General features: G+C 41.7%; 1 protein-coding gene across 1 annotated transcript in view; it reads right to left on the bottom strand.

Moving 5' to 3' along the window:
- Window positions 1-15405, bottom strand: part of LOC137501900 (phospholipase B1, membrane-associated-like) — a 96186-nt gene that overhangs the window by 28312 nt on the left and 52469 nt on the right. Inside the window, exons 6-7 of the mRNA XM_068229059.1 lie at window positions 10985-11160; window positions 1946-2236 (exon numbers count right to left, since the gene is read on the bottom strand). Of these exons, the coding sequence (XP_068085160.1) occupies window positions 1946-2236; window positions 10985-11160 (467 nt within the window). The remainder of the gene's footprint in view (window positions 1-1945; window positions 2237-10984; window positions 11161-15405) is intronic.

Below are 15405 nucleotides of genomic sequence, written 5' to 3'. Positions count from 1 at the left end.
TTTTCTACAGGAGCTCAGTCCAGTCATTCGTCCATTCATTCATTCATTCATTCATTTATTCAATCCATTCAAATGTATGCTGTAAATTGTAGTATTCCGTTAAAGCAGGGCCTCTCAGGGTGCATGCGCGTGGTGCATGCACTGTGCACGGTGCAAAAGACGACTTCGCTTGGTTGACCAGAGTGCAGACCCCCCACTCCTCTCTCCCTACACCTGTCTCCCCGTTCGGCCTGTCTCCGCGTTCCTCACCTTCACTGCTGTTTCTCCCCCACTGCGAAATGTTTACGTGTGGTGAGCGGAGACGCTCAGTTGTATGGGACAAGGTTACCAGTGTTATTAAAAAAACCTCTTCTCTCAGTTTAGTTCGAGGGTCCCATTTCCGAAAGGCGCTGGACCAGGGTACTAAACAACTTTACAGGTGGTGCACGGCATGCTGGATATTTGTCGGCATATACTGTAGATTACGTTTGGTTTGAGTAGTGTCCTTCTCTAGCTCTTCGTTTCCTTTTTCCTTGCAATTATACCAGTAATGTCTGGAATAAGGGATCGGCTGACAGCAATTCTGAGAGCGTTCTTTAAATTACAGTCAGACATACTCGCACGCAATCTAGTTTTCGTACAAGTCAAAACAGAAAGAAACCTTTCACATATACATGTGGAACCAAACATAGAAATAATCTTAGCTGCTTCTTGATGTAGCTTAGGAAAATCTTCCTTCGACAAATTCTGATAGAATTCGGGCAAAGTCTTTTTATGGAAAAACAGATCTTTTTGACGATCATCGTTTTGCAAATCTATTAATTCAAATTGCAAATCAGGAGATACACTTTCAACTGCTACCGAAAAGGGCTTTACAAAGACATCAAGCATTGGCTGCAGGTCAGTAATATCCTGTAAGAGAAACACATTTTTTTTAAAAATAAAAGTTGTTTTTAATATATGAAATTACTTTGGAGTACCAAAAGGGACATATTTACATAAAGAGGTATTGTGTACGAATGTTTTCTAATTGCATGTTACGCTTGTACGCTTAAAATCATCTACTTTTCTTTACAGTGGCGATATACCGGTACTTTACCTGGAATCGGTCGTTAAACTCGTTTTCAAGGGATTGTAGCACCCCGACGTACTTTTCAAAGCGTGCTCTTTCCCGCACAGATGCTGTCAAACAAAACCATAGTAACGTTTTGAGTAAACCACTTTGTAAAACCTAGAGTATTTATTAAAGATTATAATATGTATATATATCGCTTACCTAGCTCAGAGAAGTGTTCCGTATTTTTTTCTGAAAAGTTGTGTTTGAGGAGTTGAAGTTTCTGTTGGAAAGCCTTAATCTTGCTGACCATGTCGTTGATTAGATGATTTTCTTTTTGGAGTTTCAGACTTAGATCATTTAGAAGAGCCATAATATCTGCTGAAAATCCTAAGTCAGCTGACCATTTAGGGTCATGTAAAAGTGGATCTGGACGTTCTTTTTTCACCAAAAACTCAGCAACAGCGTGGCGTATTCGAAAAAATCGTAAAATCAACTTTCCCTTACTTAACCACCATACCTCTGTATGGTAGGGGATATCGGGATACTCTTCCTCAAGTGAAACCAAAATTCTTGGAATTGGCGATGAGTGAGCCCGTGAGAACGAATATAGTTAACGATACGCACAACTACGTTCATCACGTCTTGAAGACCGATAACGTTTGCACAAAGAACCTCTTGGTGAGCAAAACAATGAATGAATGGCAAATTCGGCATATTATGCTTTTGCCGCAGTAAACCAGTGAACCCTTTTACTTTACCGCGCATTGCTGGCGCCCCGTCTGTTGTCACGGAAAATAGCTTTTCCCAAGTGAGTCCTATTCCTTCAGCTGCCATTTCGACCGCGTCTAAAATATCCGCACCTGTAGTAGTGTCCTTTATTGAAATCATATCTAGGAGCTCTTCCGTTACATGCAGGTCGTCGTATACGCCACGTAAAAAAATGGCTAACTGGGATGTGTCGCTAATATCCGTTGACTCATCAAGTGCAAAGTCGCTGATTCGTCGAGTTATTGTCATACTGGGCAGTGGTATTCTGCTGTATGCTGGAGCTAATGTAGGGTTCATTGTCTCTACTTCGTCCAACAACATACTCTTTATTAGTGGCCCTTCCATAAACGGCTTCCCAGCTCTTGCTAGCTGTAAAGCAACTTTATAACTAGCTCTAAGAGCAGCGTCACTACACCCTTCATCTTCCTCGCCCTAAATTAGATATATTAAAGAAGTGAATTAGAAATACAGATACATGTTTGAGAGGAATGTAAACATAATTTTAAAAAAATGCAGAACCCGTAACCAAACTGAAAATGCTACAGTACTGGAACAAACCTCATTTGTGGATATAGAATGCTCTTCTTCAAGATGTTTCAACTTCCTTAATTCTTTCTCTCTGGCGTCTCCTATGATTTCACAATAATTTTCCGAATGTAGTCTGTTGTAGTGTCTTTCAATAGACGATTTTCTTACGCACGTAATTATCGTCCCACAGATTAAGCATTTGGCGTTATCGTCACGACAGACAAAAAAATACGGAAGTTCCCAGTTCGATTGAAATGGACTTTCGGCAGTCTTTGCTTTCTTCGAAACAGGTTGCTCCATTATTATGTTGTCGTGCGCTTATCTATTTCACTGATAAACACGTCGTCTACCACCAAACGCTTCGTCGCTCTCAGCACACGACACCATCCGAGTCAAGCCGAGTTCCACCGAGGGGGACCGATGCACAGTGCACAGAGCCTATGCACCACGCTCTGCACGCGTGAGAGTTTCGGCGTTTGAGAGGTCCTGCGTTAAAGTATGTGTAACAAGACATTTATTTATTTATTTATTTATTTATTTATTTATTTATTTATTTATTTATTTATTTATTTATTTATTTATTTATTTATTTATTTATTCACGAAGCACAAGATACAGCTACACTGAGGAAATTTCACTTGCACTGTCAACAGACTATTTAACAAACGTAAATTTTCATAATAAAATATAACAAATATAACAAGATCAGGTACACAGCCTACTAATAACAACTGTCCAAATCAAAAACCATGAGAATGTCCATGTTCATAGCCAAGTCGTCGTGGGTCAAGATGACGGTATAATCCCTTCACATCAATTTATCTTTATGAGACTATTTACACCCCTCTCGAATATGCTTTTATTTGATGCTATATCAAGCTCTTGTCTCCTATTAATATTGTTAAAGAGTGTTGGGAGGCGGATTAGGAAAGATCGTTGAAGTATTGAGTGCTGAGTGTGGGGAATGTGGAGAAAGTCTTTGGTTCTGGTGGAACGGGAAAGAACACGGAGAGAGAAGAGTGAGACAAGATGTTCCGAGCGGTAATGCCCATTTAAGATCCCGTGGAGGAAACTCAGGTCAGCTACCTGTGGCTTGATGTGCAGCGGTGACATATTGATTGCCATTAATACCTGCTGCGTATGCAATAAGTTCTATTCTGTCAGTCGCCGGTGGAGGAGTTTCTCGGGACAGCCTCTGTGTAACGAACGTCGGGCGTGGGAGGAGACACTGGGTAACGGCATTTGGCAGTGGACGAAGACTGCAGTGTGAGAGTGGCCAGTATACCTGCGGTGTATAGGCAGCGAGAGTGACTGTGGGACTGATTGAGATTATGAGCGTCAGTTGCAAAAGTGTGTGCAGTGTAATTGTTTAGACTGTAAGTGTCAGCTGAAGAACACTGAGTGTGAATTAGTTTAACTCAACACTGAGAACACTAACTAGTGCAATTGGGTGTGCTGTGTCGTATAAGTTGCAGGCTGTAGTATTTGTGTGTAAGTGTGGAAGATTAATAAGCAGATAGTCAATAAAGTTAAACAGGGGCGGCCTGGCCGAGGCGGTAAAGGCGTGCTCGGTTCGCCCGGAAGGACGTGGGTTCGAATCCCCGTCAGGAAGTCGTAAAATTTAAGTAACGAGATTTCCACTTCCGGAGGTGCACAAGGCCCTGAGGTTCACTCAGCCTACACCAAAAATGAGTAACCACTAACCACTCTACCCCATCAAGTGCCGAGGTTACGGATAGTGGAAGCCTTTACCTTCCACCCCTCCAAGGGCCTTCATGGCCTGTACGGAGGTTGCTTTGCTTTTTTGCTTTTGCAATAAAGTTAACGCTACAAGTTGTTCTGCTCATTTATCTAACTCGCCAACACGTAACAACATCACCTTATTATAAGGAGCTGTCGTGGCTTCGAGTGCACCAGCGCCGTGAACTTCACATATTTTAGCTTCTGCATAAAATACGTACTTTCCACTAATACTCCCAAATATCTGTCTTCATCTTTTTCTTACCTCTCGTCCTATCATGACCACAATACAAGATCTGGCTCCTCCCTGGCCATATCTACAAACCGCACTGCTGTTTACAACCGCTCCTTCATAATCTCTGTGTCCAGGATATGGAATTCGCTACCTGCGAACATTAGAGGCAATCCCTCTCATCGGAAGTTTAAAGTGGCTTGCCGCGAGCATTTGTTGAGTAGATCCCGCTGGCTTGCTGGATAATTGTTGAGTGAATGAAGAAACGAATAAGATGAATGAATGGATTAATGTAGTTGCGTTATTTAAGTGTACTTTATTGTGTGTATTTTAAAATTAAGGATTCCATTATTATTATTATTATTATTATTATTATTTGTTTCATTTGTGTTTGTCATCATCATCATCATCATCATCATCTGTTTACCCTCCAGGTTCGGTTTTTCCCTCGGACTCAGCGAGGGATCCCACCTCTACCGCCTCAAGGGCAGTGTCCTGGAGGTTCAGACTCTTGGTCGGAGGATACAACTGGGGAGTATGACCAGTACCTCGCCCAGGCGGCCTCACCTGCTATGCTGAACAGGGGCCTTGTGGAGGGATGGGAAGATTGGAAGGGATAGGCAAGGAAGAGGGAAGGAAGCGGCCGTGGCCTTAAGTTAGGTACCATCCCGACATTCGCCTGGAGGAGAAGTGGGAAACCACGGAAAACCACTTCCAGGATGGCTGAGGTGAGAATCGAACCCACCTCTACTCAGTTGACCTCCCGAGACTGAGTGGACCCCGTTCCAGCCCTCGTACCACTTTTCAAATTTCGTGGCAGAGCCGGGAATCGAACCCGGGCCTCCGGGGGTGGCAGCTAATCACGCTAACCACTACACCACAGAGGCGGACCATTTGTGTTTGTAATTATGTAAATGTATACTCATCTAGTCAGGGTGCGAAATCAGAAAGAAATGGTTGGGGGGGGGGGAGAAGGAACATAGGGCTTAAATACTGGTGTTTATTTCAGGTAGTATCCGGCGGGGGAGGGGGTATAAAATTCCCCTGTAAATAAAATACCTCCTCCCTCAGAAAAATGTAAATTGTAGATCTTTTTGTTTGAATTTTGTTGTGATAACGAGAATGATAAACATTAGAAAGGTATTCCAACCAGCTGAGAAGTTTATGATCGACTATCCCCTTCTTATGAAAGGCCAGACGAGGCGCGGTTTGTCCTGACTTATGCCTTTATTAGCGGAACATTCGTCTACTAGGGCTAAGTCCTGAGGGAACAAATTTGTTGGTTTGTACACACCTTAAGTGAATATTGTTCTATTGATACATATCGGAAACACGCCCTCTCCAAGACGTACAGGAGTGGTGTAAGCTCGAGCTACTTACAGCAACGACAAGGGAGGAGAGCTTCAAGTAATTTACATTTTTGCCCGCGTTTCAGATGGACTTGCCAGAATGAAACATGAACACTAGGCTGCAGGTGCGCATTGTCACTGCTGCGTTTTCTTGCTCAAGGTCTGGCAGTCATTTGATTTATTGCTGATGTTTCTATGAAAATATGCACAGTAAAAATCATTAATTTCAGTAATAAACTATACGTGTTCTACATTTTCCTGATTATTTTATAATGAAAGAATCCCCCCGGGGAATTTTAGTGGGGGGGGGGGAACCTTTGAGATAAAATCGTCAGTGGGGGGAAGTCCCTCCCTTCCCCCCCCCCCGCGATTTCGCACCCTGCATCTAGTGGTTAAGTGTAAGAGAGGGCCTTGATCCCTAACTTCGCCACCAATAAAGGCATTATCTATCTATCTATCTATCTATCTATCTATCTATCTATCTACACAACAAAAGTGCAGGGTGCCGTCATTTCTGTTGTAAACAAGGTTGGGTTTACAAAAAGCACAACTTCTTTATTTGCTTCACATGTAAAATTACAATATTTACACTAACAAAACTGAAAGTTATCTCGAAGCAAATTGAACTATGAATTTGGAGAAAGAGTCTGTCTTTGTACACTATATACACGTTGGAGTATTCACGTTCACTACTATTTCGGAAAGATAGTCTTTGTGACATGAAAAGTTCTTGATAGTCGAAAACTATCAGAAGCACTGACGTAAATATCTCAGAGAGTCCTTCCTTGTTGAAGTGTCTGAGTTCATTAACGTAAGTTCAATGACTGAAGAGTTCCTACTTAGCGAAACTAAGTCGATAATGGGAGCTTGTATTATCTAGGGAATGATAGTGGCATATAATGGTAAGACTGAGCATGGACAGCGGAATAGGCAAGAGGAGCGGTGACCCGAGGTGAGACCTCTTACTGCCAGAAATTCAGTCCACCTGGCCGAAGCACATTTTCAAGAGGAGTAGCCTCCGTGCTCGACGTAGGGTGTATTCTGGAGCTGGACACCGGGGTCAGTGGGCGTCTGGACAGGCTAGGAGCTCCTTTATATAGCACACACGACGTTCCAGGCACGCGCACTGAGGGCTGCGCGTCGAGGCTCGAAGAATAACACACTGGCACGCGTGTAGCTGGCTGGCGGATCGAGAAGGGAGCGACGGACATACAACAATTTCTATGATCACCGTTGTTCCAAACGCTAACTTCAAGTGGTACTTTATCACAAATGACACTCTTATGCACGTTATTTCAGGTTACATTTATTGTGTTAATATTTAGAACTATTCAGTTTATTTTATTTTACGGTTCAGTTTATATGCATGATGATGAAGCGTGTCAACGTGAATTACAACATAATATACATAGGTCGGGTCATAAGTCATGGCAACTTTTTTTTTCTCGCGAACGGGAGACAACACGGAAAATCTAAGACATGCATTGTAACGTACGGTATGTACTTGCGTATGATGCCACTAGATGGTGTATGTAAACAACAGTGTGGGTCTAAGCATGCTCCCAAGTTCAGAGTGTGAGTGAGAGCGTCACAAAATGGAAGTCAACAAGCAGGAGCAACGATCGTATATTAAAACAGCAGTTCTCCGCGGCAGAAATGCACGCCAATGCCATGAAGACCTGCGGGAAGCATTAGGTGTGCATGCCATGCCCTATAGAACAGTGGCGAGGTGGGTGGAGACGTTCAACAAAGAGGACACCGTAACAGCATTTCGGAGAGAGGTGTCACATGTTAGCGATACACATGCAGCGAGCGCCTGCTCCACCGCTGGCAACGCACAGTGGAAACCTTGGGTGATTATTTCGAAGGTCTGTAACCAGTGGAGACCTGTCTTTTGTACGTACCGCAGTCTTGTGTATTTACTGTCTATACCATAATAAAACAATGTTTACCAATGGCCTGTGTTCTCTCACTTTCCTACGAGAATCTCCTGAAGTCAGAATTTGTCTTCAGGCACTATGCATAAGTACATGCCCTATATTTCCAAATGCATCAAAATACAGCATATATATATGCCCTGAGAGAAGAGAAATTCATCCTGTTCTATATTCTTTCTTTCTTAATCTGCTTACCCTCCAGGGTCGGTTCCTTCCTCGGACTCAGCGAGAGATCCCACCTCTACCGCCTCAAGGGCAGTGTCCTGGAGCTTCAGACATTGGGTCGTGGGATACAACGGGGGAGGATGACCAGTACCTCTCCCAGGCGGTCTCATCTGCTATGGTGAACAGGGGCCTTGCGGGGGGGGGGAGATTGGAAAGGTACCATCCCGGCATTTGCCTGGAGAAGAAGTGGGGTAAACCACGGGAAACCACGGCCTCTGGGGGTGGCAGCTAATCACACTAACCACTACACCACAGAGGCGGACTCTATTCTATATACTTGTTTTAATTCGAGAGATCCACTTTGGTGAACTATGGTGCCCATTTACGGATATTTTGATCATTTAATTTCTTTTCACTACGTTGGGCCAATTAAGGAACACGACAGAACTTATTTAGCAGATGAATTTGTTTTCTTCCCTTCCCAGAATCTCTTCATCCTCTCCGTGTTTTTTCTTCTGTCCGTGCAGTGGTGGGGATCGATTCCCACCTATGCCACGAAATTTGGAAAGTAGTACGAGGGCTAGAACGGGGTCCGCTCAGCCTCGGGAGGTCAACTGAGTAGAGGTGGGTTCGATTTCCACCTCAGCCATCCTCGAAGTGGTTTTCCGTGGTTTCCCACTTATCCTCAAGGCAAATGCCAGGAGGGTACCTACCTTAAGGCCACGGCCGCTTCCTTCCCTCTTCCCTGTCTATCCCTTCCAATCTTCCCATCCCCCAACAAAGACTCTGTTTAGCATAGCAGGTGAGGCCGCCTGGACGAGGCAGTGGTCCTGCTCCCCAGTTGTATACCACGACCCAAAGTCTCACTCTCCAGGACACTTCCCTTGAGGCGGTAGAGGTGGGATCCATCGCTGAGTCCGAGGGAAAAACCGACCCTGGAGGTTATACAGATTAAGACAGAAAGAAAGGGGGGGAAAAAAGAAGTACCATATCCTGTGAAAAAATATTTTCAATGAGATAATTTTGAAACACTCTGTATGAAATTCGGCAACGTGTCTTTTTATTTAACATCGTCAGTTTGTTTAAACGTAGTTTCCCATTGCATGTGGTGATTTTTATACCTCTCTGGCAAATGGAAGTTCATGAAATACAATTTTCAAATATATATGTAGTCAAAGATACCGATCAGAGTGTCCTCACGTGTTCACGTGCGATGGCTATGGGTCCAAGTCCTGCATTCGGGAGATGCGTTGATTTGAACTCAACAGTCGGCACCTTGAGAATGGTTTTCTGTGATCTTCCATATTCACTCCCAGGAAAATGCCAGGACAATGCCTATCCATAGGCCACAGCCGATTCGTTCCACATTCTTACCTAGTTTTATTCGCTTTATTTTCAATTGCTCCTCAACTGAGGTTGGCATCAGAAAGGGCACCCGTAAGAAGCATGCCACATAAATGTATTAATGTCGTGTCATCCCTGACCCCGTGTCAAGAATCGAGACGAAAGTGTCGACATGCATACGTGTATTCGAAGGTGTGAAATGTTCCATGCTTAGCTACCAGTTTTACCAACCAGTATCCCGAGGTTCAGGAAATTCTGTTATGCTGACTTTTGGTAATGCCATAACTAGAGGGTAAATTTATATGCATGCATCTATGCACTAAAAACAGCAATATATGCACTCATATATGCACTATAGCATACTCTGCAAAATACTTGTTTATCCTCTATGTATCCAAATATCAACTGCTAAAGCAGAACACTTTTAGCTTCCTTTTCTTTTGGCATGTTTTCTAGTGGTTACTGGTCTTCATCCAACGAAGAAATGAAATAGGTTGTAGATCCAACATAGCGACGGCTCCAGTGAGCTCTCAATGCACTAAACAGGATAGCCAACGTCGGCACATTATTCACAGATACTGAATAACACAATGGATGAACGTTAAAGACACGTTGGAGCTTCAAAATATTGGTCTGGACAAGACAATTGGCCTGGACTGGTAAGATCTGGCTAGTGACAAGACCATAGGAACAAAGAAAATGGAGGCATTATTTAGTTTTAGACTGTATTCTTCTGTATAAGAATACTTTTTGAAGCGGGTAGATTGGTCCCTGCCAAGCATCGCGGAAGAATCTCTCCTCTCTGCTGTCCGAACGGAATATCAAACCGCGACCGGAAAAAAAATATCACATTGTCAAGCTCTTGTTAATATTGTCGACTGTCAACAACAATACATTGTAAAGGCTTCCGGCGCTGAATTGAATTTTTACATTGTACATTGTTGTACCGATTTGAATATCAATATACAATATTATATGTTGTTTTATTCAAAATAATAACAAAAACTTCAATTATGCATTTATATGCACGTAGGCCCATGTCAAGATATGCGCGTATTCCGTATACAATACATGCATTTATATGCACTATAAAACAGCCATTCGATTTCAAATGCTATGGATCGCCTTTATTTCTTATGGGCAAATTTTATCTTGAAACAAAAAATAAAGCATGCAAATATGTCAAAATCCGCTCTCTAGTCATGAAAATAAACACTCCACCATTCGTATATGCCGAAGAGGTAGATGAGTTGTGTGTAGCCGATGCCGATACGCCGTATGCGCTCCTCTATCGGCATGCATGAGTGTTGATTTACAAGATTTTCGTGAATTTTAATTAATTTGAATAGTATTAAGAAGTTTGTAAGTTTGTGGGGTTGTTTTTAGTGTGTTTGTTGTGTGTATGCGATTTATTGATGTAGCACTCAATCGTATTGTCCGTTGACCAGGCTGGCACAGTGACCAACACTACCCGGTATGTGGCAGAGCTGGGTGGTCGCCCATCCAGGTACTGACCACGCCCGATATTGCTTTGGTATTTGCAATGGGGCTGTTACCGGCTTGGTATTGGAGTAACTAGTATTATATAAATAGTGAATTTATATATATAATACATGTGTGCAGATAAAACAAACAAACATTTAACTAAACCTTTGAATTTTGTATAGCTCCCCGAGATAAAAAACGAGGTATGAAGGAAAACTTTGACGTCTACACGAAAAAGAAAAACCACTTTTATAGACAAGGTATATTTCACAGATTACCACATGAATCGAGAAAAAGGCATTGTAGGTTGTATTTTGTTCACTACTCTACTGAGAATTAAGACAGGAATATATTTCTTATCATCGAGTTCACTAAGCGTGGATGGCTCGATTATACCTACGGCAATGCGGTCGAAACTCACCACATCGATTTCCAATTGCTGCCACCGTCGCATGAGGTCAATGAACTCCTGCCTGCGTTGTCGATAGGCCAGACCGAACAAACAAGAACACTCGAAGCCGACCATGAGGAAGCAGCTATCAGGCATGCCCTTGAAGTTCATTAGGACTTCCAGATCTAAGAAAAAGACAGAGAAAAGCAACTTTATCCAGAATACTACTGTTGTCGTCGGATCATCAGTCTATGGACTGGCTTGATGCAGGTCTCAGTACCACCAGAACCTATGCCAAACATTTATTTATTTATTTATTTATTTATTTATTTATTTATTTATTTATTTATTTATTTATTTATTTATTGCTAGTGGCTTTACGTCGCACCGACACAGATAGGTCTTATGCCGACGAGGGGTTAGGAAAGGCATAGGAGTTGGAAGGAAGCGGCCGTGGCCTTAATTAAGGTACAGCTCCAGCATTTGCCTGGTGTGAAAATGGGAAACCACGGAAAACCATCTTCAGGGCTGCTGACAGTGGGATTCAAACCCACTATCACCCGGATGCAAGCTCACAGCCGCGCGCTGCTAACCGCACGGCCAACTCGCCCGGTCATTTAATTTGTACGTAATAACTTCATAGTACATCTACTGTAATCTCTTTGTCATATTCATATCTTGGTTTACCACTACATTTAATACCACCTACATTTTCCTCAAGAACTAACTGAACAAGTCCTGGGTGTCTTAAGATGCGTCCCGTCACTCTATATCTTCTTCTTCTTCTTCTTCTGTTCAAAATTTACGGAATAGTTTTCCTCTCATTAATTTGATTCAGTACCTCTTAATTCATAATTCGATCTACTCATCTCACCTTCAGCATTCTTCTGTAACACCACATTTCTAATGCTAATATTCTCGTTTGTTCTGAGCTAGTTATTGTTCGCGTTTCACTTCCATACAATCCCACGCTCCCGACGGAAGTTTTCAAACCATCTTTCCAATTCCTATTCGAATTCAATGTTCGACGTGAGCAAATTTCTTTCCTTTTCTTAAGACAAGCCTCCCGTTCTTGTGCCACTTCTGCCATCGTTAATAGCTATTCTACTACCCAAGTAACAATATTCATCTTCTTCCTTTAAGACATAATTTCCTAATCTAATATTTCCTACATCACCTCACTTTGTTCGACTGCACTCCATTACTTTTGATTTGGATTTATTTATTTTCAAGACTGGTGATACCATTCAGCAATTTCTCCAGATCTTATGCAGACTCAGATAAAATATGTTATCGAGTCGAGTAGTATATCACCCGCAAATCACAAGTTTTGATTTCCTCTCCTTGGATTGTGATTCCCTTTCCAAATTGCTTTTGATTTCCTTTGCCGGTTGTTCTAAATAAACGGTGGAACGGAGAGGGGGCGAACTGCAGCCTTGCCTCACTCCTTTCTGGATTGCTTCTTCATTTTCGTTGCCCCCTATTCTTATCACTGCAAACTGATGTTTGTGCAGATCAAAATGTGGCGATTTTCGACCCAAAAATAGAATTTTCAATTTTAAACTTAAAAGTCACCCTAATCTTCCTCTTTTTTATCCCGTTATTAGTTTTACCCTAAAGCCATTTTGAAATGTCTAAATTCCGGATTTAAAGAGCAAATCCCACGTCCCTTTCTCTCAGGCTGTCAGATAATAATATTGGCTTCACAGTCCTTTCGGACTAGCATTTCAATAATCCCGCTGGAATATATTTACCTTGTAGCAGGCCTACGCTGTGCATAAGAGGAGAAAGAAGTCCGAATGAGTAACTTACAGTCCAGAGCAGTTTTAAAGCAAGTATGTTTCTTAAAACTTTCAACTGCAGTTTTCTAACTTAAAATATTTTCAGTTCCTTGCCATGTACAAAGTGCTCCCAGCGACAGATTTTTTATCGGATTCACTTGAAATGTTCAGACAATGTTTAACTATGTACAGGAATTAAAATTAGTTTTGCACTTTATTATCAGTTGAATATTACCATCATATTTTGGCACCTAAAATAGCACCAAACAATACTTTTGCATATTGTATGCATAATGAAAAACTGAAAAACGTGTATCTCCAACAGTTTATATCTGACTGCAAAACCCATAGTTATTGCAATGTATAGGCCTATGAGTATTTTTGACAAGTTTGCCGAATTATAGGCCAAAATAATGAAAACTGCGCGGAAGGAGCATTTTCTATGCAACCTATAAAAATAAACATTACCATATTTGTTAATAACTTTGCAACAAATGAACTAATCAGCTCCAAATTTTCTGTGGTGCTATATCTTATTAATGTATGCCAGTGGTTTTAAATTTGGTTTTGATAAGTGGTACATTGCAGAACTTCCAAATTTCAGTCATGTCTCCCCATAATTCTATCCTCTACTAGTTATCCACTAGTTGTCCATCAGTCATCTACTAGTTATCCACTAGTTATCCACTAGTCACCTACTAGTTCAACTATTTATCCACTAGTTATCTACTAGTTCGACTAGTTATCCGCTAGTTATCTGCTAGTCATCTACTAGTTATTCCCTAGTTATCTACTAGTTATTCATTCACTTTCAACTGTACCCTTGAAAACGTCGTTCCTAAGTGGAGAAACCACCGAACAAAACGTTATTAAACTTCCTTTTGGGAAATGATCATAAATATGTCTTTCAATAAACTGTGTGAAGCTATGTTACGTAGCAGCCGTGCTGACCGTGATGTGAAGTATTGACATACAGATCCATGACATACAGATCCATAACCTGCGCAACTCTCTTTATACAGATCCACGGCCTGTGCAGGTCTAAAGGTACTGTTGCTAGGTAACATCATGTCACACATTTTGTTACACGACACCATATCCTTACACAAATTTGCGGATGATGATCATGTCATGATGAGTCAGATTTTATGAGGGTGGTGAAGATGAGTGCGCAGTAAATAAATCCGTAGAAATGAAATGTATTAAATTCAGGTATTATGTATTCATGTATTGAATTATTATCTTTGTGAGGCATCTGGGAACCCAACAGTAAACAGTTCGATGGACCAGTGTGAGGTAAAAATGTCAACTCCAGAAATGTACGGAAAAGGTGTTTTGTCATTATTCCGCTTTGACCACTTCTTCTTCTGGTTCCTATCCGTTCCGGATGTTGGCAGCCATCTTGGCTGTGCTCGTCCTGTCACTTGCGGCTCGAAAAAGCTCTGTAGATGCTTTAGATGTCCACGTTCTGATGTTCTTAAGCCAGGATATTCTTCTTCGGACAACGCTTCTATTTCCTGGAATTTTTCCTTGCAGGATGGTCTGAAGGAGATTGTATCTGCTGTTATTCCGCATGATGTGTCCCAGGTACTGGAACTTTCTTACTTTCACGGTGGTCAATACTTCTTTCTCTTTCTTCATTCTTCGTAGAATCTCGAAATTTGTGACATGCGATGTCCTCGGTATTCTTAACGTTCTTCTATATAGCTACATCTCAAAAGCCTCCAAGCGTTTACTCAATGATTCTGTCAGAGTCCATGTTTCAACACCATAGAAGAGAGTGGAGAACACATAGCAGCGTAGAAGTCTGATCTTCGTCGACATTTCTAACCCGTAATTCTTAAACAGATTGCTCATCTTATTGAAAACAGCCCTGGCTTTTCCAATTCGGGTCTTCACCTCATCAGAACGATCCTACTGGTCATTTACGGTGGTACCAAGATACGTGTATTTATGAACTTGTTCAATGTTGTTCTGGCCTAAGATGACATGTAAGAACCCTGTTTTTACTGATTATCATTGTTTTCGTTTTTTTGAGTGTTGACATCAAGACCATATTCAGAGCTCTTTTGTGTAAGTCTATCTACAAGGTACTGTAAACTATCCTCACTATCTCAAAAGACGACTGTGTCCTCGGCATATCAGATGATGTTGATATATTTGCCGTTTAAGATCACTCCCATCTCCACTTCATCACGAGCTTTCTTAAAGATGCGTTCTGAAAGATGTTGAAAATCAGTGGGGATAATATCGTCCCTGCTCTGGCAAACTAGCGAAACTGACAAACTAAGGAATCTGTAGTTCTGAAGTTCTGGTCTAGATTTTGTTATTTATATATTGTCTACCCTCTGACAAAGTCTCACATCTGCAGCTCATCCTGTATGCCTAACACATAAAACCCATAATTAAATATAAAAATTGATTTGACATGAGTAATCACAATTTCTTTCAGCTCTCCTAACCTTTTGACAATTTTCAGATTCGTTAGTTTGCCAGAGCAGGGACGATATACAACCCTGCCTTACACCTCGTAGAATGTCTGCGTGCTCCGCATTTTCTCTGTCCAACCGCATAGAAGCCGACTGGATCCAAAATAAGTTTACCATTATACGCAGGTCCTTGTCATCCAAACCAATGCTTTTTAAGATT

Source organism: Anabrus simplex, chromosome 8, assembly GCF_040414725.1.
Source record: "Anabrus simplex isolate iqAnaSimp1 chromosome 8, ASM4041472v1, whole genome shotgun sequence".
Taxonomy (NCBI): domain Eukaryota; kingdom Metazoa; phylum Arthropoda; class Insecta; order Orthoptera; family Tettigoniidae; genus Anabrus; species Anabrus simplex.
This window is presented reverse-complemented; position numbering and strand designations above follow the sequence as displayed.